This window comes from Lethenteron reissneri, chromosome 20, assembly GCF_015708825.2.
Source record: "Lethenteron reissneri isolate LAM-NWPU_2019-01 chromosome 20, ASM1570882v1, whole genome shotgun sequence".
Taxonomy (NCBI): domain Eukaryota; kingdom Metazoa; phylum Chordata; class Hyperoartia; order Petromyzontiformes; family Petromyzontidae; genus Lethenteron; species Lethenteron reissneri.
The window spans coordinates 17848259-17871822 of NC_083798.1; the positions used below are offsets into that span (position 1 = coordinate 17848259).

The 23564-nt window shown below is 39.5% G+C and overlaps 2 protein-coding genes across 3 annotated transcripts in view; both read left to right on the forward strand.

Moving 5' to 3' along the window:
• LOC133344908 (uncharacterized) overlaps positions 1-23564 on the forward strand; it is an 842858-nt gene that overhangs the window by 347512 nt on the left and 471782 nt on the right. The window lies entirely within an intron of this gene.
• LOC133344899 (pleckstrin homology domain-containing family M member 1-like) overlaps positions 1-23564 on the forward strand; it is a 61938-nt gene that overhangs the window by 31248 nt on the left and 7126 nt on the right. The window contains 4 exon segments of the mRNA XM_061555212.1: positions 1501-1646; positions 5942-6135; positions 11376-11439; positions 21221-21378. Of these exon segments, the coding sequence (XP_061411196.1) occupies positions 1501-1646; positions 5942-6135; positions 11376-11439; positions 21221-21378 (562 nt within the window).

The window sequence follows — 23564 nt, forward strand, 5'->3', positions numbered from 1 at the left end:
CTAAAGCATTGCATTTTGTTTTCAAGTGCCTTTTTAATGGTGAATATAATCACTGGATCGCCAATTATTTGTTTTAACCATAAAAAGTGAAAAACCTCTCCCTACTCAAACGAGCCCTAGGGCAGTGCTCGTAAATATTGTCAGCCCTGAGCAACTGTGAAAATATCAACTGTTCATTTCCCACAGAGGCACTTGTTTGTCTGAATCCAGAGCGCTTGTGAACCAAGTTGACCTCCAAAATAAAAATACTTATCACAGTGCCACATGGATCGATACAAAAAAAAATAAAGGTTCTTGTAGTCTTTCAGGTGGCGGAGATAGATGTGCCGACAGTGCTGTGGATAAACACTTTTCTCACATCGTTTATAAGCATTACGCACAAGTGCATTTGCATTTTGTTTGACGCGGCACAATATTATGTATCTTACTGGTGTGCATCGGTGATTCATATTTTGGATGATTCATCTATGAAAATTGGAAGTGCCACCATTGCAAGTCAGTTCATATTGTGATACACATTTAAGTTTGTTTCAAATCAATTGCTAGTTGTAAATAGTGTTTTGAATATTTAAAACATTATAAAAACCATTATATTGTTGACAATGTAATTTTCTTTCATACTGGTTTTTTTAAGTGCACAATCACTTTAGCTTAATTTTCTGAAGTGACAATATCATCTGTAGCATGAGTGTTCTAAATAATAATTGTCTGAAAAAGAGATATTTAATTGTTGTGCATTCTTAATGTTTTGTGTATTTGGAACAGTTCTGTGTAATTTTCATCTCTGGTGTGCCATCAGTGAATGCATTTCCATAAATCCCAATTTTTACCAGGTTTTCTCAGCTGGAATAATCATATTTATTTTATTTCAAGAGCAGATGTCTATTAAACATGCAAATAGGATAAATAACTGCAATGAGAGCTATATAAAACAGCCCATTTTACCTAATATATTGATGTCTCTAATGATAATGACACTAAATGAGCATATTTATTTCCATGTGGAACTAAATTCAAATAGTCTAATGGCTCGGGTAGTTTGTGCTTGTGTTAAAGCTTCAAGGCATCACTGCTGAGTTTCAATGTATGCAGCCCTTCAGAATTAATCTAGGTTCAAGTATAGTGAGATTGCAGTGAGTTCAAAGACATCAGCCCACTAAGGAATACACTTAGACATTTGATTCCACGTTCAGAGTACCTGTACTGTACTAACTTGGTACCACTGAGATTCTGAGCTCAAATTCAGGTTTTAGCCCCTGGTTATTAAACCAGGTTCTCAACTGCAGCAAGTCAGCAGCTTTGTGATTAGCATCTTAGGCACATGACGACCTCTGCGGAATCCACAAACCATGCCAGCAAAGCACTTGGCTGCAAGCATGCATGCTCTGCTCTGCAAGCACATCCATACTGATTTTCGTGCTTGGCAGTCATTGCGTCTATGGGCTCCATAACACTAGCTACCCCCCCCCCCCCCCCCCCGTTCCTTTAATTCTCATATAGGTTGCGGCCGGGAGATCGGATTCTGCTATGGTAAAGCCAAGGTGTGCTCCTACAGTCGGCGCTACTACTGCGTGCACTGCCACGCAGACGATCTCGTCCTCATCCCCGGGCGCGTGCTGCATAACTGGGACGTCAGTCTGCAAAAGGTAAACTGAGCTTTTGAAGCCGTGAGTGGCCTTTTATCTTTTCAAATAAGACATTGCCAAAAACCACGTGCCTTTTTTATAGTTCTAGACTTGAAGCTTTCGTGACTGCAAGGAATCATATTCTTAGGTGTTTTCGGTAAAGTCATACCAAGGTTATGTATCTTGGTCTGCCTGACACCCATCTGAGGCTTCATAAATGAGAAAAGAGAATGTAAAGTCACAGCCAAGTGGCATTTGAGGTATTCTGCCTTAGCGCCATCTAGAGTCAGTACTGGAATACAAACTCTTAATGGGTAGCACGTGACTACTTGTGTGCAAATAAAGAGGAAAGTGTCGGAGTCGTTATCGGACACACCATGCTTCCCGAGACTAGGTGATGTTACTGCGTCTTACAACTGTGCTCTTGAGGCATCCATGCCGCTTCAACACTAATCCAAGGCCACACTGGAGATTCCCTGCATTGACAAGGTGGGAGCCCCTTTACCCCGCCTACATTATGACGCATGCTGTGAATGGTAGGAATTTGAAGATGTAATTGTGAATTATATATTTTAAAAAATAAGGAATCAAAGAGACGGATATTGAGAAGGTCGGATCGTGACTTTAAGAATCAGTGACTTGATTTTAACAGACAAATCCCAGATTGAAACATTTCTGTCTTCACAGGAAGTGAACACAGACTGGATGTCATCCAATATGACCAAAGAGGGCAAAACTAACTTCAGGCAATTATAAGATGGCATCTATACAATCTTAGGCATCTTCTAGCTGATTGTTGGTTTCATGTTAATGCAAAGTAACACATTCTTATGCCTAGAGAATCAAATTGATGACATAGATGTCACTATTAAATAACAGGACCCTGCGGGGTGGGCTGGTAGGAATAATACTTAGTACCGGTACAGAGATATTGACCGGGTATAGAGGAGTTAAAGAAAAAATTACTGTATTCTAGTGTAACGTTAATTAAAAGTGTTTGTTTTGACAAGAAACGCTGTGAGATTTAAAGACTCGTAGTCTTTCATTTCCAACACCACCCTCAACACCACCCCTCCCACGGACGGACGGACGGACGGACACATTCATCTATTGGTGGTCTGGCCCACTTCGTTCCTACCAGTAATACATTAACTTACATTCCAATACACTACTAGTGAGAGGAAGGATTCTAAACCAAACGGAGTAAAATTCGATTTAAAGCTTTCGTGACTGCAGGGATTCATTTTCTTGGTTCTTTCAGTAAAGTCACGTAGAAGGGAAATAATAAAACAATTAAATTCTCATGACATTTCGATTGCAACACAAGCAATCATCAGGTGGTTTTCACACCCGATGATGAGAATTAGATAGTTGTTTTATTATTTTATTATTTCCCTTCTACGTGACTTTACCGAAAGAACCAAGAATACAAACCGAGTAAGTTGTCTGAAATCATAAAAGACATGTTGAGAATTATTCGAGACTGAAGGTTGAATACACAGAACTCTGTAAAATTATTAAGAAGCAAATGAAAACAAATTGTGGAACACAACTCGGAGAAATCATTGAGGACGTCATAAGTTACGGGATCATATTATCGGCAAAATGGAGGTTGATGATTGGCAATTCACACTGGTAGTCCTTTGGGAATTGGATGGAATAATAACTCACTGAGATAGAATCTTCAAATTCGTGGAGTCATTTTATGCAGATCTCTGTAGCATAAACATGCATTTAGCTTGGGAATAAGATCATCTCTCAGGATGAGGAGGAAGTTTTAAACAAGTCATCTCTGCCCATTCAAATATGAAAAAGCTGGACCGAATGCCATAACAGTGAACATCATCAATGAAGGGGTGACTAACTGCTGAAGCACAATTAGCAGACTTGGTGATGAATGTTTATGGATAAATGAAATGCCACAACAATGGAATGATGCCTTACTTGCTCTTTCATTCAATATGGGAACTGAAACTGACTTGAAAAACTGGAGACTCATTAGCTTCTTATCACACGTGTATAAATTGTTAAAGAATATCATTTGGAACAATATAATGAACATATTGCAGGCCAGCCAAACACGGGGGCAAGCAGGGTTTGGGAAAGCTTGCCCTACCATAGACCACATACATACTATTAATCATATTCTTGAAGACCAATGCATTTCAATTCCCATTGTGCAGAGCCTTTGTAGACTTAAAACATCTAGTACACATAGTAGAAATTAACATAGTAATCATGGCATTTACAAATTGAGGCCTAAATGAAAAAAATAATTAGCAGCAATAATAAAAATAGCATTATTAATACCTGCCTTTGGGCATCTGATTACAGTGCTATGTTGAATTACTTCCTGTATATTCTGGTTCTTAGCTGCTGCCATTTCACTAACCTATTGCCTATCTATATAGCATAGTATCAAATATGCTTCGAAAATCTGATTTGCATCGTACAGGATTAATGCGGAACAAGTTTTGGGCATGCAATTGTTCATCCAAAGTCCCCGCAGGCAACAAAACCACCACCCCCTTTACGCAAGCGTCAAGTCATGGTTTGTTTCACATGGATCTGATAACGGCTGTCAGTCCCAATCAAAGGAATCTGACCGAGGCCACAAAAGAGCAAAGCCTGAAATGCTAGACCTGTTCGGGTGTGCTGCTGCATAGAGCACAGGGTAATGTTACAGCCGATCCACCAATTATTTTTCACTGCGGGGCATTTCTTTTCTGCGAGCTTTTCAAACGAGCCCTGCTGCCAGTCTGCTGTGGACCCTGCGGCATTCCTTGCTAGGCTGCTACCTTCGTCTGCTGCGGGCCGATGCGAAAAAACAGCGATCGCTTTGTTCAACAGCTGTTGCGCGTCACTCGTGGCTCTTGGGCCAGACGTGTTATGGCTACATCCGGGGTGATACTAGTCCTGTTGTTCCATTTCCCCGAACTGTGGCGACAGATTTAGCGAGAAATAAACCGCACAGTCGTTCTAATCTCATTTAATTTTTCTAATCTTAAAATGTATCCGGCGAGGTGGCACTGTGGTTTCGCGCTCGACTCACAATAAGATAGTGATGAGTTCAAATCCTGGTTGAGTGTTGATTCAGCTCACCACTCCTCCAGGGTTAATAAAAACAAGTACCCCTTGTTGGAAGTCAATATATTTATCTCTGGCATAGGAATGTATAATTTCCTTTGGTGGCTCCATGCCAACATTAGATATTGATTCTGCCCATGCTCATTTGAGCAGGAGAATGTTTACTTAAAAAAGTGAAAACATTGTAAAAATTGGCCCTAAGGATAAAAAAATATCTTATTTAATCTGCAAAAACTTTACTTACATGATTTTTTTATAATATTATATTATATTATTATATTATTTGATTATGTTTTATTTTTATTATTTTATTACTTCCCTTCTACGTGACTTTACCGAAAGAACCAAGAAGATTTACTTACATGGTTTTAAAAATATTTCAGAAATAATTCTACAATAGCCAATAAGTGGTTGGTTTCAGACTTAAAAGTTGGATCTCAAAACTATTTTCATAATGTAAATGAAAGAGAATGAATTGACAACATTCACATCAAAGCCAAGGCAAAGTGTCTCAATGCCCAAACCAGCAATGAGGTGTTGCTCATAGCTATTGCCAGGCCTGAGCCAAAAGTGGAAATGTCTCTTTATGATGGTAGTGGCCAGTTTTTCCATATAATAACCACTGCTGACTTCCAGTGAAATGGTATGCCTTTTACCTGAAGAGATGATGATAAGTAGTGTCGCGACCCCCTTCTGGCATTTGATGTCACAACCTTCTGATTGTGAGCTACGCACTCTAATTACAATACAACTTCGTCTAATTAATCCAAATAAACCACATATATCAAACTGTGTAATTTATTAAAGTAGATGTAATGTGAATATAATAACATTAGCACTTTTTTGACGCATGTCCTCAAAGCTATACCCCATATAATTAAAGCCCTGTACTCATCGGTTAAAATACAGGCACTGAGTGAGTGGTGCATTTATTTTAATTAAGAGGTCTCGCATCTCGATGGCTATGGTGCAGCATCGATCACCCTCCTGTCTCGGCGCCCAGATGTCATGGGTATTGCCCTTCATCTCTAGTAGCCTTACATCGAGCTAGCATTCGTCTCCTTCAGTGTTATGCCGTCATTCTGAGCAGTGCAATCAGGTTCAACCGGTGGTTTCATTTTCATAATGCCGGGTAGACCTCTCACCACAGTGATACCCATGCCTACAAAAGCACGTATACAGTACACTCACATCTGCCCCTGTGCTTGTTTGATCCTGTGGATGCTCAGGTGGCAAAGCAGGCCAAGGAGTTCCTGGAATACATAGCGGAGGAGCCACTGCTGGACGTGAGCGAGGTGAACCCTAAGCTCTATAAGCATGTGGCTGAGCTGGCATCCCTGCGAACCATGAGACAGCAACTCAAGTCACTGCGGGCCTACCTCTTCACCTGCCGCTCCATCGTAGCAGACGAGCTCAGGCGAAGGTCAGGGGACACTCCGCAACCCACTCATACAAAATTCACCTTCACCCGGCACTCTTAGCATCAAGGGTGTGGTGGAACCATGTGGTCTAATCCTTTGCCTTGGATCACAGATGGTGAAAATCCCCTGCTGGGCAGAGAGGTAGTCATGAGATAAGTACAGAAAGAGGATTCCTGGCCTATCTTTCCAGACGATGCCAACATGCCAAACATTCCTTAAAACACGTATTTGAAAAAGGGCCCTGTGCAGAACCATCATAAAAGGCTTTAGATTCAATTGGGCTTTCTGAGATAAGTTATTTAAATTGTTGTTAATATAATTCATATAATCAATACTCCATGGTCACTAAGGACTCAAAATCAGAAAGTTGCGAGTTCAAATCTAAATTATGCCCACAGTGATCCTTCCAGGGTCAAAATAATGTTCCACATTATGGGGAATCAACAGTAGAATATAGTATTTCCACCACTGACTTGGCTGTCAGCAGACATGAGTGCCACCCCACTGCTTGTTTTTAGCAGGTTTACACTGACTGACACAACTGCCTTTGTTGTAATGTTAATACATCTTTCAAGTCGCATAAATCAGAGCAGCTCCCTGCTCAAACAAGCTTGGGGCAGTGCTCATCTCCCTTGGTAAACCTGAGCCAGTGGTGTGAATTCCACATTTTAAGCTGGAGTAGGAATCAATCTTCACAGGACAACCACTGGTAATTTTAAATAGCATGACACTATTTTACGTGCTGCAGTTGAACTTGTAGTGTTATATTAAATGAACTCTCCTTGTGCTCAACCAGTCTTACGTGTGATCATTTGCCAATGTATTCATCAGGGTTTTGAAATCACAGTTGCATAGATACATTTTACCTTGTTCATCATCGAGCACAATCCCTCAGATTGAGTATCTTCATAGTTAATAAAGGTAAAGTATCTCCCTACTCGGTTGAACTTGGGTGGCACTAATTCTCCATCGGCTATGTTGAGACAGTGGTATGCATTCCACATAACTCATGGCAGGAGCCAGTCTTTCCATTGGATGACCAATGTTAATTCTGCACAGTTAGATAATGGGCTGAATCATTAATCATCTCATGTCCAGGATTTGAACATCCTACCCTTTTGACTGTTATATAGGTGTTATAACCACAGGTCCAGACCCTATTGGACCTTGAGTGTTAATTGCAAAGTAATGAAATGTAATATTATTTCAAACATCCCAATGCAGTACCTTTTGCAACAATCTTAAGACCCCACGAGGCTTTTTTTCTATAAATGAACTGTATGACGGGACCCCGAGGCCCCGAATAAACGGAAGTCAAAATCGTAATTAATGTATTTATTTTTGGCGACTCTGTCCCACCGCGCACATAAACGCCGCGACCCACCTGGCGCGGATCATTCTGTTGTCATGTCGTCCAAGCGCAGCGAGGACGAATGCGCAGAAGAGCTGAACAAGTGAATGTACTCCAAGCTCGGGTATGGGCAGGATCATAAGTCTGATCCAAAGATGCTCAAACTGCCTAAATGACTTAAGTCATTTATTTGTCATAACAGTATGCATAATACAGTTAAACTGCTCTCTTATCTTCATTATTATTTGACCTACCAATGTCTGCAGCCAGGATCAATCGATGACAATCCTATTACCTACAGATGTTTAACAGATGAGATTCCTCCTGTTTGATAATACTTCTCTTGTCCATATGCATCTGTGCAGATATATTTTTTTGCAGTTAAGCCATAGTCCCCACATACCGCTCGTATCAATGCGGATAAGAGGAGCGGCGACCCACTACTCTGTAGAGTAACATTGGTATAAACGCTTGTTACAATATGAACATCGCATTGAAAACGCTTATTATTTTATGTATTGTTTATAAAGTGTGTTCACAAATCCACACTGGGAAACACGATGATTGACAGAGGGGTGTAAGTATTTTTTTCGATAGTGTATTTAAATAGAGGTACTGCAGGTAAGTAGTTTTCAGTTTTAAAGGCATAGTTTAACAAGATAACACTTGCCACCATCCTTCAAACCCATCGGTGAAAAAGAGCAAAGTTTTTGTTTACATTATAATATAATGTTTATGCGAGAGCCGGAAGCTTATGGGACCCGGGTGTCCTGCCATAAGGTTCAAATAAAGATCTTACATTTTTAGTTTAATATATGGCATAGTTGGAATTGTACTTCATTTTAGGCTTTTGCATAAGTACCTAAAACCTTGTGTTTCGGAGTGGGGTACTGTTGGCTCCTTACTTTGATCACATTACACACTCACTCTGTGTATTAATACGGTCATGAATGCCTGCCTTGTGCCCTCAACTACAGCCGTGTATCACGTGTACCAGAGGCTGGAGGGACTTTCTCTGATGAGCCTTGTGTGACTGTGTCTTTACCCCCATTCATTACACAAGATGGGAGTTTTGTTTCCCACCGGCTAAAACAATATTCTCTGGAAAAGTAGCAATAATAAAAGTTATTTATTTGCCAGAAAAGCCTTACTGAGTTTTTTGTAGAAGTTTCCTGATTGAATTGTTTGAATTTGAACATTCTTGTAAGTATCTTTGGGAGAAAATTGGAGTACGTATAGAACATCGACAGACATGAGGTGATGACACTAAGTCCAAACAGGTATAGCAACAACATGCTTGCTGTACTGATTTTTTACCATCCACCAACCTCTCTTCCAGAGCACTGGATTATCCCGATATGTCACCATGCCTGCAAATCCACATTTGTATTATGTTGAACTTTTTTCGCACCGTACATAGCCAACCGTGCTAATCGGAGGTGCGAAAAATACATCTAAGACAGAGGGACAATATCCCATCTCACTGCATTTGGCAAGGCCTGCTATATCCCTGAGTGCAATGCAGAGGCAGCAGCAGCCATAAGCCCTCAGCCCCCTTTAGCCAGGTCACACTTCCTGCAGTGATAATGTAATCTGACCCATGTTTCTGCTAAGCCTCTGACCATGCAGACACAAGGAGCCTTGATTGCTATTGTGTTTACTGATGTGCCTTCCTGTTCATTCACACCTGTTTAGCGCTGCAGAATAGGGGACAGTTCTTTTAAACAGGATGTTTTGTTTGAAGGGCCTTAATCCTGTGGCACTTGTTTTGCTTTTAGGTTTGTCTGGACACACGCAGTCTCGCTTGCGTAACGACAGAAGTGTGTGTCCCATTGGAAAGACACGTTCTTTTTTCAATCATATTCACCACATCCTATTTTAGGCTGTCTCAAACTTGTGGAAATATTGTCGATGTCTGATTAAAGCAAGCATACCAAAACATAAACATATACTTTGCGTTCGGTATGTTATTGTGAATGGCCTTATCTGTTCTTATCCGCCCGGGATACGCTGTGGTTACAGCACGCAACTGAAAAGTGAAAGGTCATGAATTGCAATCCCAGTCGAGGATTTCAAGGGCCCTCTGGGGTGGGTACATTTTAACAACTTTTTTTGGAAGTTAACATTGTCCTATTGATATACTAGTTCCTGCCATAGGAAGTAGAACACCAGCTTGTGCTCACTTGAGTATAGAGACACCTTGTGCCCAATTCATGCGTTGCCCAATTAAAAAAAACTAATGTTGATGTTTTCATTTCCAACAATGAGGCAAATTGCCAAAGTAATTTATTTTTATCTTTTCATCCAGATGTGAATCTGGCCGTTTGACTTTTGATGTAACCTATTTAATACAGCATTCTAAAATATTTGATTATCTATTATTTTATCCCCTGTTTTCCTTGCAACAGAGATTAGTCTGAATGGGTTTTCACATGGATGAAATGAAAATATATGTAAATGCAAATACACTTTGTTTCTTAATCTCCTACTGTTGCATTTTCTTAATGAGCAGCAAAATCTCATTTAATTGAATTCTCTTTTAGACTCACTGCTGTATGAAATGTAATTTTCCGCTATTAGATTTGCTGGTGAAAATGGGCAGCATAGCGTATTAAGGACCCTAATAGCACAACTAATAAACACTGGGATGTCACTGCGTATTAGACCTTTGTAAACAGTGCCTTCAAGTTGCAGCCTAAACAAAATCCCCCAAGACATCAGCCCTAATACCATTGTGATGAACATACCAAAATAATACCAGGGAGATTGTCTTGTGGGTATTCATAAACTATGTTAAACACCAATGATAAAGATTAAACACTCAAATTATCCAATTACAGTAATCCAGTGGGATTGGCAGTACGTGGGGTAGTTCAAATTCTGGCGGTGCGTAAACTTGTAAGGATGCTGATGGATAACAATGTAGTTTAGGAGAGGCACAACCGAAAATAACTCTTGAGGTTCTGCGAGGCATGCCAGGATACTTAAACATCATTAATAATATTATCTCAACAAGCATATTTAAATCATGATAACTCATGTAATATGGCCAGGTAGCACCGTGATAGGGCTCGACTTACAAGTGAAACGTCATGGGCTCATATCCTGGTACGTGGAACAACTCAACCCACCATTCCTCTTGGGTTGATAAAATGAATACCACTTTATGAGGTCACCCTCACCATTAGAAGGTCAAATTTCTACCATCGGCTCATGATGGCCAACTGAGATTGGCACCACCCAATGCTCATTTGAGCAGGGAAACACTTGGACTTGAATGTCAAATCTACTCGATTCTGGGGTTAATTAATGCACACAATCTACACAAACTTGAAATAAATGTGAAACAATTATACAGTCATAACTAAAATTAATTTTTAAAAGTCCAGTATGATCTTACTTTACAAAACAAGCAAATGCTACTTGGAATTGGTATCATGGTTTTAGGCTAAAATCCTGAATCTTCTTTTCATTGATATTCTAATAATAAAGACTGTTCCACAATGTGTGTCACTTTATCATTAACATCATATTTGTAAAGGAGAAAAATGTATGATGCATTGAGAAGGCTTTAGAAAACAGCTTCAAGACAATGCTGAAGTTGAGCGATTTAGCCAGGTGGCGCTGTCGAGTACCACAAAGTAGTAGCCTTTTCATTGGCCCTGGAGGTATGACGGCCTGAGTTGACCCAACACCAGGATTTGTACTAGCAACCTGATTGTGATTTGAGTGCTCTGAACACAATGCCATTGGGTTAGCTGGACTGTCTAAAATGATTGTGCAACTCATTTAATCATTTATCACCAAACAACTATTTCTCGGTAAAATACAGTCATGAGTTAGGAATACGAGTCGGGGTATAAATTCACATTTGAAATTCTCTGTTCCCAGGGTTTTGCCGAGGGAGTATCTGCTGGCGCACATGCACCTCTACTCCATCACGGACCTCCAACAGGTAATGACAACCACCTTTTCCACTCCACATAATGAAATGTACAGGTGCCCACTTTAATGTCACTGCTGCGAAGTGTACAAGAGGTTTACAGACCCTAAAGGGCATCTTTCACAACTCCCCCCCCCCCCCCCCCCCATCAATACATTTGAAAAGTATCACAAGTGGGATGAGCCACTTGTCAATAGAATCAAATGTGTGTACCGTTAAGTATTCAACTGCATTAGTGCTTGTCCTATTGAGAAATGTGCCCTCATCGTGCAAATGTGAAATTTACACCATTGCTATAGTCACCAATGAATACGAGCCACCACCCCAAGCTCATTTAAATAGACAAAACTTCTCCGCTTTTACATTTTAAGTGGTTTTAACCTCCTTTTTATGCAGTTTTTCACTTTTAAATTGGTATATTTGTTGACTTAAAATGTAACGTCATGTTATCGCTATTTCAATATATTTCGTTTCCACGATTATCTATTAATTTTAGTTTTTTTCATATCGACTTCATTAAAATATCCTCAGAGCAATATGCTCCCTCCAACTCTTAAGTCAGTCATTATAGCTATGGCTGCCTTTTACCCCTGTGCCAAAGATGTGATATTTCTGTCAAGTTATGCTGTTACCTATTATATATATTTTTTCAGTTATAATGCCTTATGATTGGTATGGTTGGCTATATATGGTGCGAAATAAGTTCAACATGCATACATGAGGAGTTTAACACGTAGGCTTTCGCGACCAATGTTATTCATAATCAACGTTTTTGGGTTTAGATCGCGTTTATTTATAAATGTGTCGTAACCCTCCACCACCCGACACGGCCAATCAGTAAAAATGTGTCACGTTGACAAAGACAAATAGTTCACTGCTTTAGCCCACCGGTGTGTTGAAATTTGTAAATGTTGTGGCTTCAACACACCGGTGGGCTAAAGCAGTGAACTATTTGTCTTTGTCAACGTGACACATTTTTACTGATTGGCCGTGTCGGGTGGTGGAGGGTTACGACACATTTATAAATAAACGCGATCTAAACCCAAAAACGTTGATTATGAATACATGAGGAGGTTATAGTTTAATACTTATTTCAAGTACTATCCCACACCAATTTCTCCTGTTTACATTTGGGATTGGATTGTTTCTAAGTGAATGCCCTCTGAGGTAAATGGAGGAGATTAACAAATGTAAATCTTAAAATGCTTTCAAATTAAATTGGCCGTGGATTGGACTTAATCCACCAGCGGAGGTTTTAGCGTTATTGGTGTCAATATTTGAACAAAGGCTGCCAGGGCAAAGGAGCTTAAGGAGTAAATGCACGGTTTTGACCAAGTTGATTTTAGCACCATTCAAGGGGAGCACATTGATTAGCCCACTCAAACTAAAAGCCTTGTTTCTTCCACCCGATTGGTGCGGTTATTCTCTAAGTACACACAGGGTCTTTTTTTAGGCTCTGCGCTCAGAAAATTCACTTGATGTGTAGTAGCAGCTACAGAGCCCCAGTCAATCATGAAACAAAGTTCACCCATGTCCAATGTTGTCATCCGTAACAGTAAACAACGTCTTATTGTTTGTTGAAAGTGGAAGTAAAATACATGCATAGGTGTTTGAAAGACAAAGCCCGTGTTTTATAACGTCATCGTTTTTACATTTGTATTATCTTATTTCCCCAAATCTAATTGTGCTATTGGCATTGTTGCATGAGACAAGAATCACATTGTAGATCTCACAGGGCAGTGTGTCAGAAGAGCCTGCGGAAGAGGGGTTTTTCTCGAGTCCTAAGCGTTGTTTTTTACACAGTAGGAAGTGCACTGTCTCATACACGTTTTCTCTGACATCGCCACATGTCTGTATATTGAACTTTTTTTCATACGTTACGTAGCCAACCAATATTCTAAGTGATGGAATTTAGCGAAAGTGCATGATCAACTTTAACATGATGCTAAATGTAAGAACCCATTTGAAGTCACAGATAGCTGCTCAGATTCAAACCCAGGATCTCAGTGGTGCCAGCTCAGGGACCGATCTATCCGATCACCTAAAATTAATATTGCAGCTAAATTGTAAAAATGAATTTTCAACCCCACTGTGTTTTCCCCAAATCTAGGTCTTAATTTCGAAAAGACATGGTACATCTGTATATACACTCATAGCATGAAATACATTATATAATTATGGTAATTAAATTAAAATATGATAATAGTGTCAATTATTTACCAAGAAAAGCCTGAGTATCAAAAGCCCATAATTTCGAGGAATTACTCAACACTGCCATCTCATGACCACCATGCTTAAATAAAATATAAGTTATATATAATAAGCATTCAAAACCTTTCTTTATTTGTTTTATCAAGATAGTATTTTTCTGTATTAATATTAAATTTCTCTTGAAAAAATGCCATCTCAATCCTACATTTGAACAGACACATACAATTTACAACTGTAATCGGCACTTTGGATGTCAGGTTGGCGGGTCACAGATAATTTGGCAACCCAAGACACCCGTTTTACATCAATATTGCAATAGGTTTTCATAAAATAACATGAATTTAAGAAATTGTCCAAGGAAGAATTGTTCCACATGAGATAACTTAGAATGAAGTGATTAATTCATATTTTCTGGATCAGCTGATGAAATATATATCAGCAACATCATTTCTTGCAGGGTTTTTCAAAACATAGTAGTTAATACCACAAAAGATGTGGGTAACATGCTGGTATAGCTTGCAACTTGGGTGGTAATTTTATCCTGTCTATATATGGTTGATTTATATAATTTGAATACAGATACCTGCAGTGTGGCTAGAACTTTTGACGTGATTGATTTGAGCAATAACGGCAGTATTTCGCAGGTTACAGGGAACCCATCTGACTCGATCTTCCAGTTAATCTTGAGCCTGAAGTTCTCCAATTGGGACTGCGGGACAAACAAGAGCAAGCCATATCATGCATGCTATTATGTGATAGCAACATCATGCAGATGTTGTGTACGCACACCTTTAACCAGAATTTCATGGGCAGATGCCACCAACATGTATGTATGTATATTGAACTTATATATTAATTGGGCATTCACCAAGCCATATTCAGAAATAAATCGGCTCTAGCCAAGCGCTCTGAGTTTGAATTAAAGCACCCCCCAGCATCTAATTGCTGGCAGAATGCGCTGTCCAACAAATAAGTGGGGACAGTCCTGCATGAATGAGCCCAGAACAAGTAGTGGGTCATTTCTTATAACACTTTGCAAATGCTTTGCTCACACATCCCAACTGAAGCTTGCACAGCAGAAAGAAGAATGAAAAAGAAAGGGATTGTGCACAACATTAATCTTCAGCTTGTCCAAACAAAATAGTGGAATGTGATAGAGATGGATGGCACTTTGGCTGATGTTCCATAGTAAATTCCACAACAACAACTAACAGTAAAGTTGAAAATAAAAATAATCAATATATTTCAATGGGTTTGTTTAGTTGACAAAATTCATTAGTATTTAACCCTTAGACTAATGGGACTTCCAGATTAATACTGAACTGATAACATACCGTGACATCCAATTTGATCCAGAATTCAAGCTCAGGCTACCGGCGCATATTTGTATCGAACAAAAGACGGTTAACGCAGTGCGTGCTTTCAGATGCACTTCTATGGCCGTCTGGAATGCACATCCTTCCTATATAAGGAAGCCACTGGCGCTATGCAGTTTTAAATCTAGATTGAAAACGAATTTCTTGAATTGCTTTTTGTGTTCAGTTTGTCATTCCTCGCACCTCCGATTAGCACAGTTGGCTACACAAACATCCTTTGCATGTTCCTTTTCAAAATTGCTCTCGTTTACTGATGCACCACAAACACATCACGTGGGTTATTGTCCAATTTAAGACGGAGGTAAAATTGGGTTATTGTTAACAATCCTTGAATATTTGAAAGCGCATTCTATGTTGTGTGTTAACCAGCGCTCAAATGGAACTGGATTTTCTGGTAATACTGCTCATGTGCAGTGGCCAGAAAGGGCCTATGAGCAGCCTTTGTGCTGTGCTGACTAATCCCTCGTTGAGAATTACTTGGAAATGGTTATGTTTTGGGAAAACCAAGAACCCTTGACTTCAAAGAACTTCTATGTGCACAGCTATAGTGAGTGTGTAGAACGGTTTTGAAAGTTGTTTTTGTTTAAACTCTATAATGATCATAACCTATGGTATATTTGTAACCAAGGACCCTTGACTTGAAAGGACTTGTATAAATGAAGTTCTGTCTAGTATTTAAAAATGTAGGTGATAAAAGTTTGTTTTAGTAAATATCGTCATGATTGCCACTCATTTGTAAACAGGTAAGTTTTGGGATACTGTGCCATTCTTTTGAAGGAGACCGGGAATAATACAATTCATAATTTGGAACAGAGTCATTTGGAAAGATACACTTGTGTTGGTGGGAAAGAGGAAAAGCGTGTAATTGTGGTGCCTGGTATGAAATTGGCAAACTTTGAAGGTAATACGGCTATTAAAAATGTGTAAACACAAAAACAAGAAAAGTAATTACATACACAAAAACATCAAAGTAGAATTTCCTCCTACACTCAAATGTTCCCCCGTGCTCAAGTGATCTGCTCATCCTTGTTGGTGGTCTTGAGCCATTTGAGGAAATTTCGTATTATTATGGCGGGACTCGGTTAACCAATTATACAACCGCTGTTGATTTCATACTACATGGTGCAGCTTACCGACGATAATAATCTCCATCACCACCTCCAAGTAGGATGGGTAATTACAGTAACCATGACTCAATAGCATCCCATTTCTTGGCAAATTAGCGTTGAAAAGCCATGCACTGAGTTTATTAGGAGACCAAAAGGGTTACCATTATCATTGCTTCACTCTTTAGATTAACGGTTGCTGAAGTATAGAAGATTGGTATAAGTAGGGTTGAATGTTATTTAATAAATGTTTTTTGTCAGGAAATAAAATATGAAATATAAAGTAGCAGTAATCATAATGACAATACTTTGAAAAGGCGAAAATGCTACATTTTACTATGTATCATAGAATCCTCATGTTGCAACAAGCCAAAGTCTAAGGGCATATTTAGGATTCAGACGATGGCATTTTTTATGATTTTTAGAACTCATTATTAAGTCCTGCATCTTCTAAAACTAAAGACATATTAGGATTTTTAGGGTTTCCTGTTTTTACCCAGGGCTGAGAGCCAGATTAAAGCACCTTCGGGATTCTTATGGATCAGTGGTATTGCCAAAGACTCAGGAAACCAATTTCAAGTGGCAAAGCCACAGGTAACCAGTTATTTGCTTTTGACAGTCATGCCCTCTCATTATATGTGAGCCGCCAAGCCTTAGCATAGCAGTCATTAGGGCCCGTGTCAAAGTTGCACGTGTGCCCTGCCTGCTGTGTACAGTCTTTGTTGTGAAAACTGACCTTTTAATTGCAAATCTGGCAGAAAAAAACAACACAGTTTATTAAACAGCTCTTGTCCCTCAGTTACAGTGGCATGCGGGCTCTTGTCGCTGCCTTCCGGCCGATAAGGACAGCAGCAGTGCCGTGACGGGCTCGCTCGCAACAGGTGCTTAGGAAGTTGTATGCGCCATTGCTCTAAACTATGGATGGCGGCAATGATAGATACAGGAGGTTGACCTTACCACCGTTCATGGATTTTCAGGCAAGTACAGCGATTCTGACCTAAATGCATCCCAACTGCCTGTTGTGTAATCCATTGATCTGCGACAGAGTCACTGGTTATGTTCCTTCCCACATCATAGCATAACATGGGAATTGGCTCGCAGAGCTGTGTACTATCGTCTTATTTAATGAGCACAGATATTGTTTGACGGCGTAAGCTCCAGTTATAAGCACACTCCGCCTAACTGCATACCGTTGACCTGGTCTCAACCCCACAAAGGTGAACAAAGTGGACTTAATAGATAGATATCCATACATACTATGCATTAAAAAAAATCACTCTTGAGCTGGACAGGGGTGATTGGGACAGCCTGCACATTTCATTAGTACACTCATGACAGGCGTAACCATTTAAGTCCATTCCAAACTCGTGCTAGCTCATTTTTCTTTCCATCTCTGCTGGGAAGCTGAAGCAGGCGTAAGGAAACTTGATGAGGACTCGCCATTGAAGCGTGTCATCGTTCAATTTTTTTTACACTAAAACAACACACTCCCATGTTCGTGACTGGTTAAGCGTTTGGTAAATGGAGCCGAGGAAAATTCCAGTAGATGAATGACATCTGATTTCAGCTTACCGCTTGTTTTAAAAGCCATGGTCACAGCAATTTCAGTGACCCTCCACACTGTGAATTAAAATATCAACGTGACAAGGGTTGGGTACACGCAATGCTGGGTGAACTGTGTGCCCATGGCTGTTCTAATTGCATGGGGACCGGTCGAAACTATAGGAACATGTAATTGTAATCACTGACTCAGTATTGCCAATAAAGATGAGCCCTACACCATTGCTCTTTCGGTTATCTAATTTAAATTTGTATCATTTTTCAGTCTAAGCCTTTTGTTGACACCAGCTGCTATTTTAATAACTGTATTACCATGATGTAAGAGCTATTAACATGGAACTATGTGGAGTCCTCGTGATTACACTTCATGAAGAGGATACCACAACATGAAGTAGTGGTATGCGGAAATGTGTGTTGGTATGCGTCTTCGCTCCTCGAGGTGCAGTTTGAGAACTGGTAGGGTGCACTGAAATCCGGAATTATTTTGTCTTTCATTATCATCTCAAATTCAAGGATATGCATTATTTCACAGAGTTAAACAATTAACATTAATATGTAAAGTGCTTCTTTCCTTAATCAATCCATCGACACAAGCTTCCACATCAAAGCAGCCCTTATTAGCTTTTGTCATGGCACAGCATTTATTGTTCTGTTTGGGTTGTCCTGTTTACAATTCTCATTTTGTAATTATATTCCATTTCCCAAGCTTTGGTTAGAGTGCTCGACTCACATTTAACATCCCCACAAAGCGGATGGACACAAGGGTTTATTTTAGTAGGTGTGTCAGATAGGGGTTCAGCTTAATCCATCACCCCTCTGGGTTGATTTAAATGAGTATCATTTTATGAGGAATGAATGATGGTCACCCTCTGCAGAGACTGACTCATGCCATGGCAATGTGGAATTTTCACTTTAGCTAAAGATTGCCAATGGAGATGAGTAACACAAAACGCTCAATTGAACACTGATACACTTTGACTTGGCTTGCAAATCTAAGACATCTGCTTTGTGGAGATTTAGCAGCAGATTTTTTAGAGGCATCACCACTGGCTTTATTCTTTGACGATTCTGTGGTTATTGTGAAAAAAGTATACAGGTTATTACCAGTGATCATGGCTCTACTGTGGGTTTGTTTGGTGCCTTATTACCAAACAATTTGACTGTCTTCTACCTGACTTCAAAGTTAACATGTGTTGCTTAGCTTAAAGTACTACCCCTTAGCTATCAACAGTTTGAGATTAGGCCCTATGTGATGGCAAGCTATACAGGTTCAACTCAGGATGGCAAAACTTAGCATTTTGAACATTGACGCCTTCCCAAAGGTTCTCTGGTTCTTGGAAACAAAATTTAGTTTGCCTGGTGCACATTTCAATGATTAGGGTTTACAGCTATGTTCAATGTCCGTTTCATGGTTTTCACTTGAAAACATTGTACGGTCAGCTAAAGTAGCATATGGGCTAGCTTGCTGATCAGAAAGTAAACTAAGTAAGTCGTTTATTTATCTAGGAAAGCCTAACTGAGATTCAAGACACTTTTTCAATAGGAACTTGGTTTAGTATGTTTGGCCAACTTATTAAATCATGTGTCACATGTGTGATGCAAGAATTTATCAGAGAATAACTGTTATGTTGGGGAGGGGGATAAGAAAAAAAAACCATACAAGTAGGTCAGATGTCTCATGCACATCATGTCCCTTAAACAATCCATAACCTCTTGTCCAATGCACCAGAGTGCAGGATCGCACCACCATGCATGTGTCACTGCCCAATTAAAATATTTCCACAATAATGGTAAGAGGGGGTAGACAGCAGACTCGGCAATGGAAATCCTTTTGTGACACTGGCCCCTACCATAGAAATGTGGAGTTCCACTCATGGAAAAGGCCACCAAGAAGTTTGAGCTTGAAGACACTTTGACATGACTTTGAATGGAGTAAATTGTGACAGGGTTGTTTTCATTTTGTTGTGAACGAGCAGATGTTTCAAATTTGGCTGAAAATGAGATATGATGCTTGTTCAGTATAGTAGTTTGCATGCCTTTTTGGACCAATTATACATGTTTCTTTAGAGATGAAATGTGTACATTCTCATTTATCGCTCAACACCAAGTTCACTTGTCATAAAAATGGCATGTTTGGCAATTGTTGATAAGATCTTTTTACAATTTTCTATACAGTAATACCCTAAAATAATATATTTTGTCTCTAAAGTTTATAAAGGTGTATGTACATGTCCACATGTAAAGCCCTTATTTCAGTCCGTTGTGGATGAGGACCATCTGCACACCATTCAGGTCGTGGATGTTATTTCACCATACTTCACCAAACTGGTCAGTCCTAGTTGATGAAGGTGGGGAGCATAGACAAGTGAGCACAGGGCAATGCAATGCATTTTGCCGCACTGCCCTCTGCTGGCTACCATTCGGACATGCACCACTATGACAACCTGTTATGCATGGTGGTCACCCATCCAAGCACCATCCAGGCTCAATCCTCCTTAGCATTCGAAATTTGATGAGTATTAGATTACAGATAGTCCACGATTTACGATGGTCCGAATTACGATATTTCAATCTTACGATGGGGATAGCGATACGACAAAATTGTTAAATATTTTTAATTTTGCGCGGCAGGCAAACGCAGCAGCGAACGATATGTTCAATGCATGTATGATACGTAGCTTTAGCGATTTCATTTTAGGGTTACCACGATACGATACGTTCAAAGTTTTTATAGCAGATAGAATTGTTTCCTGAAAAAACTTTTTATTAAATTGCAGTTCATATCGGTAGGCTAAGAATTTACCTCGTTTTTTTTACTTTACATTTTACTGTGCAATACAGTATTGTAATTAATAAATACATACAGTATATAGTTTATACAGTACGGTACTGTAAATTGCTCTGTTTTGCTAAATTATCACCATTCTTTTTTACTTACGATGGGGTCGTAGTAACGCATCTCTATCGTAAGTAGAGGACTACCTGTATTTTGTAATAGGTTATACATGTCTATATTATGCCATAAGTAACATTGGCCAGTGTTTATCTTCGTTGGTGGCCCAAAGCCAATGGTGCAAATTTCTTATTCCTTTAAAATATGTTTCTTTTCTTTTCGCAAAAGATCACCTAGATGATTGCAGTTACATTCAAAAAGTTAATGCTTATATAATTATATTTAATTGCTCACATGTACAACTTGGCATATGACATCGCACACAATTGCCAGCCCATGCAAATGATTCTGAGTCAGCAAAGCAAAGTGTATTATATGGTTGCCAAAATCAACCAGTTTTTTTCACCTGAATCCACCACCTAAGCATCCAGTGTCTCCTTATCAGCAGATAATGTGTGTAAGCTAATTTACAAATGAATCGATGATCCCTTTTTTGCATTTGAATGGAGATAGATCAGCTGACATGGGAAAGTGGACACTGGGTGGAGCGTGGGTCAGTGGAGGTCACAAGAAATAGCCGTGCCGTGTTTCTCTTTGTCTTCACGTTTCGCTTGCGGCCTTGCTTAACAAAAAGCTGCACTCCTCAGGTCATCGATGGTCGGTTCGCCCCATTCCTCGCCAAGACCATCAAGTTTGCGTCCGACCACGTCTACTCGTGTGGCCTCTGCAGCCAGAAGGGCTTCATCTGTGAAATCTGCAACAGCTCTGAAATAATCTACCCCTTCGAGGTGTCTTCTACCACTCGGTGGGTATAGCTCTGACGCTGCTAATTTGCTGAACCTGGATCTGAATATACATTTTTGTAATGTGTTACAAGCTGGCCAGTTTTCAATCACAGCCCTGTGAAGTGCATGGCTTTATTCCCTCACATTTTCCATTTCCACATTCCTATACCTTCCATCTTGCAGCCGTCTGCAGCAAAGTGACTGATCCATGGAGGGCACCACTTTTCTGGGCAGAATAGCTAAGCAAGGTCAGGTAGAGGCTGGTGGCAGTAGTGAGGACGTTGAGAGTAAAGCTATATTTAAAAGCTTGATGTGAGTGATGCCACATTTCTTCATTGAGCAGGAAAATGGTATAATCTATATATTTGAGCTGGGTGTGGTGTATATATAAACACAAAACTAGTGCTCTCCCTTAGCTTTGTGGCAAGCAACATTAAAACTAAGTTTTAAAAGGGTCTCTTTCACCACCATCAGATATGAGCAGTCTGGAATAGTGTTTTCTAGCAGCATTTGTTTAAGCAGGCAAACCCTTGATCCGTCTAAACTTTCTTGGCTTCATCAGGATCTGTTAAACAAATGCTACGGAGTCGCCTGAAATTATAGACAAGAGCTATCCACACTTCGCTAAAGGAAAACAGCTGCTGGACAACATTGGTTGAGAAGGTCTATTGTCTGATGATTGTGAAAGATCCATTCGTATATATTTGTAAGTCACCCATAGTTGGTTATTAATTAAAATCCCGTTCACTTTGATTCTTATTGTTTCTAATGGAGTCGTGATCTTTATGACGTACCTAAATGTGCGCAGACCGGTAAAACCCACAAATTATTGTGTGAATATGTAAATGCATGTATTCATATTCAGGCAACAGGATCCATGCCTGGGCTGTATAAATGTACACTCTCGTGCACACAGAACACTTGTAAATTAATAATGCGGTAAAATATTTCAAAAGTTTACTTCCTCACCATTGTCACATAAATACTCTGCAGATCAATATAATCCTCTTTTTCTAAGTCTAAATCTCTATCATTAAATATAGTAAGGCATCAATTGAGGAATCACTTTATTACATTGTATATTAACATCTGTCCAGTGACTGTACATCACCGTATTGTGAGTCTGGCACATTCAATGTCATAGGGAAATTTAAGCGTGTTTAATTTTACATGAGTGTAGTGTTGTTTCTTCACTGTCATCTTTAGCCTAAAATTTCCATATTTAGTGTGGTGTGGTGACCATTACCAAACAGGAGACTAAGGCTGCTAGAAGTGATACTGGATACATTTTGCACAATTATGCAGTTTCAATGTTATTAGGAGCTCGTTAACAATGCTTGGAACAAAAATCAGTAGAAATCTTGACTTAAAGCTTTCTTGATGTTTTCTTAAAAAACAAAAAGCTTTCGTGACTGCATGAATTCATATTCTTGGGTATTTCGGTAAAGTCAAGTAGAAGAGAAACAATAAAATAATTAAAATAAAACAATAAAACACAAGCAATCATCATCATGACGATTGCTTGTGTTGCGATCGAAAGGTCGTAGTTTTTTGTTATTTTTGTTACTTTATTTGAACCTATGATGGTGTCCTGGTAATGTGACTTTACCGAAAGACCCAAGAATATAAAAAAAATACTAGGTAGCAACTATCTATTATAATTTCTCCTCTTGTCAGTTTTTATTCTCCATTTCTACTGAAATCATGTGTATGGTTGGGCGTATGTGTATATGAGTACGTATGTACAGGTCAGTGACACGGTGGCTCGTAATGCGATCACAGCATCCTGCATTTTACCCTTTGCGCTTCAGTGGCAATTGGGCCAGCCCTAGGTTGACTCGGCCTTACATGAGTGACTGGTACTGTGTGTTAACATCAGCAACGTCGAGACAAAGCCAATATATTGAGATATTTATTGAATTGCTATGATGGTGCCCTGGTAATTTCTGAGGAAGAAAACCAATGTGTGCTCTCTGCTGTAAAGTGACATTATAGACTGCAGATCAGATGTGTTTTTATTATTTAAGTAGGTGGAACTGTGTTTGGAGAACATTCACATTCAGAAGGCCTTAAGTTAAGCTCCCCATCAAGTTTTGACTCGGCCCATCATCCCTTTGTGGGCGATACAAAGTGTACCAGGTATAACATGTCTATTGTTGTCCTTCCAGAGAGACTGGCCTCTACCATAGTAATGTGGAATTACCAC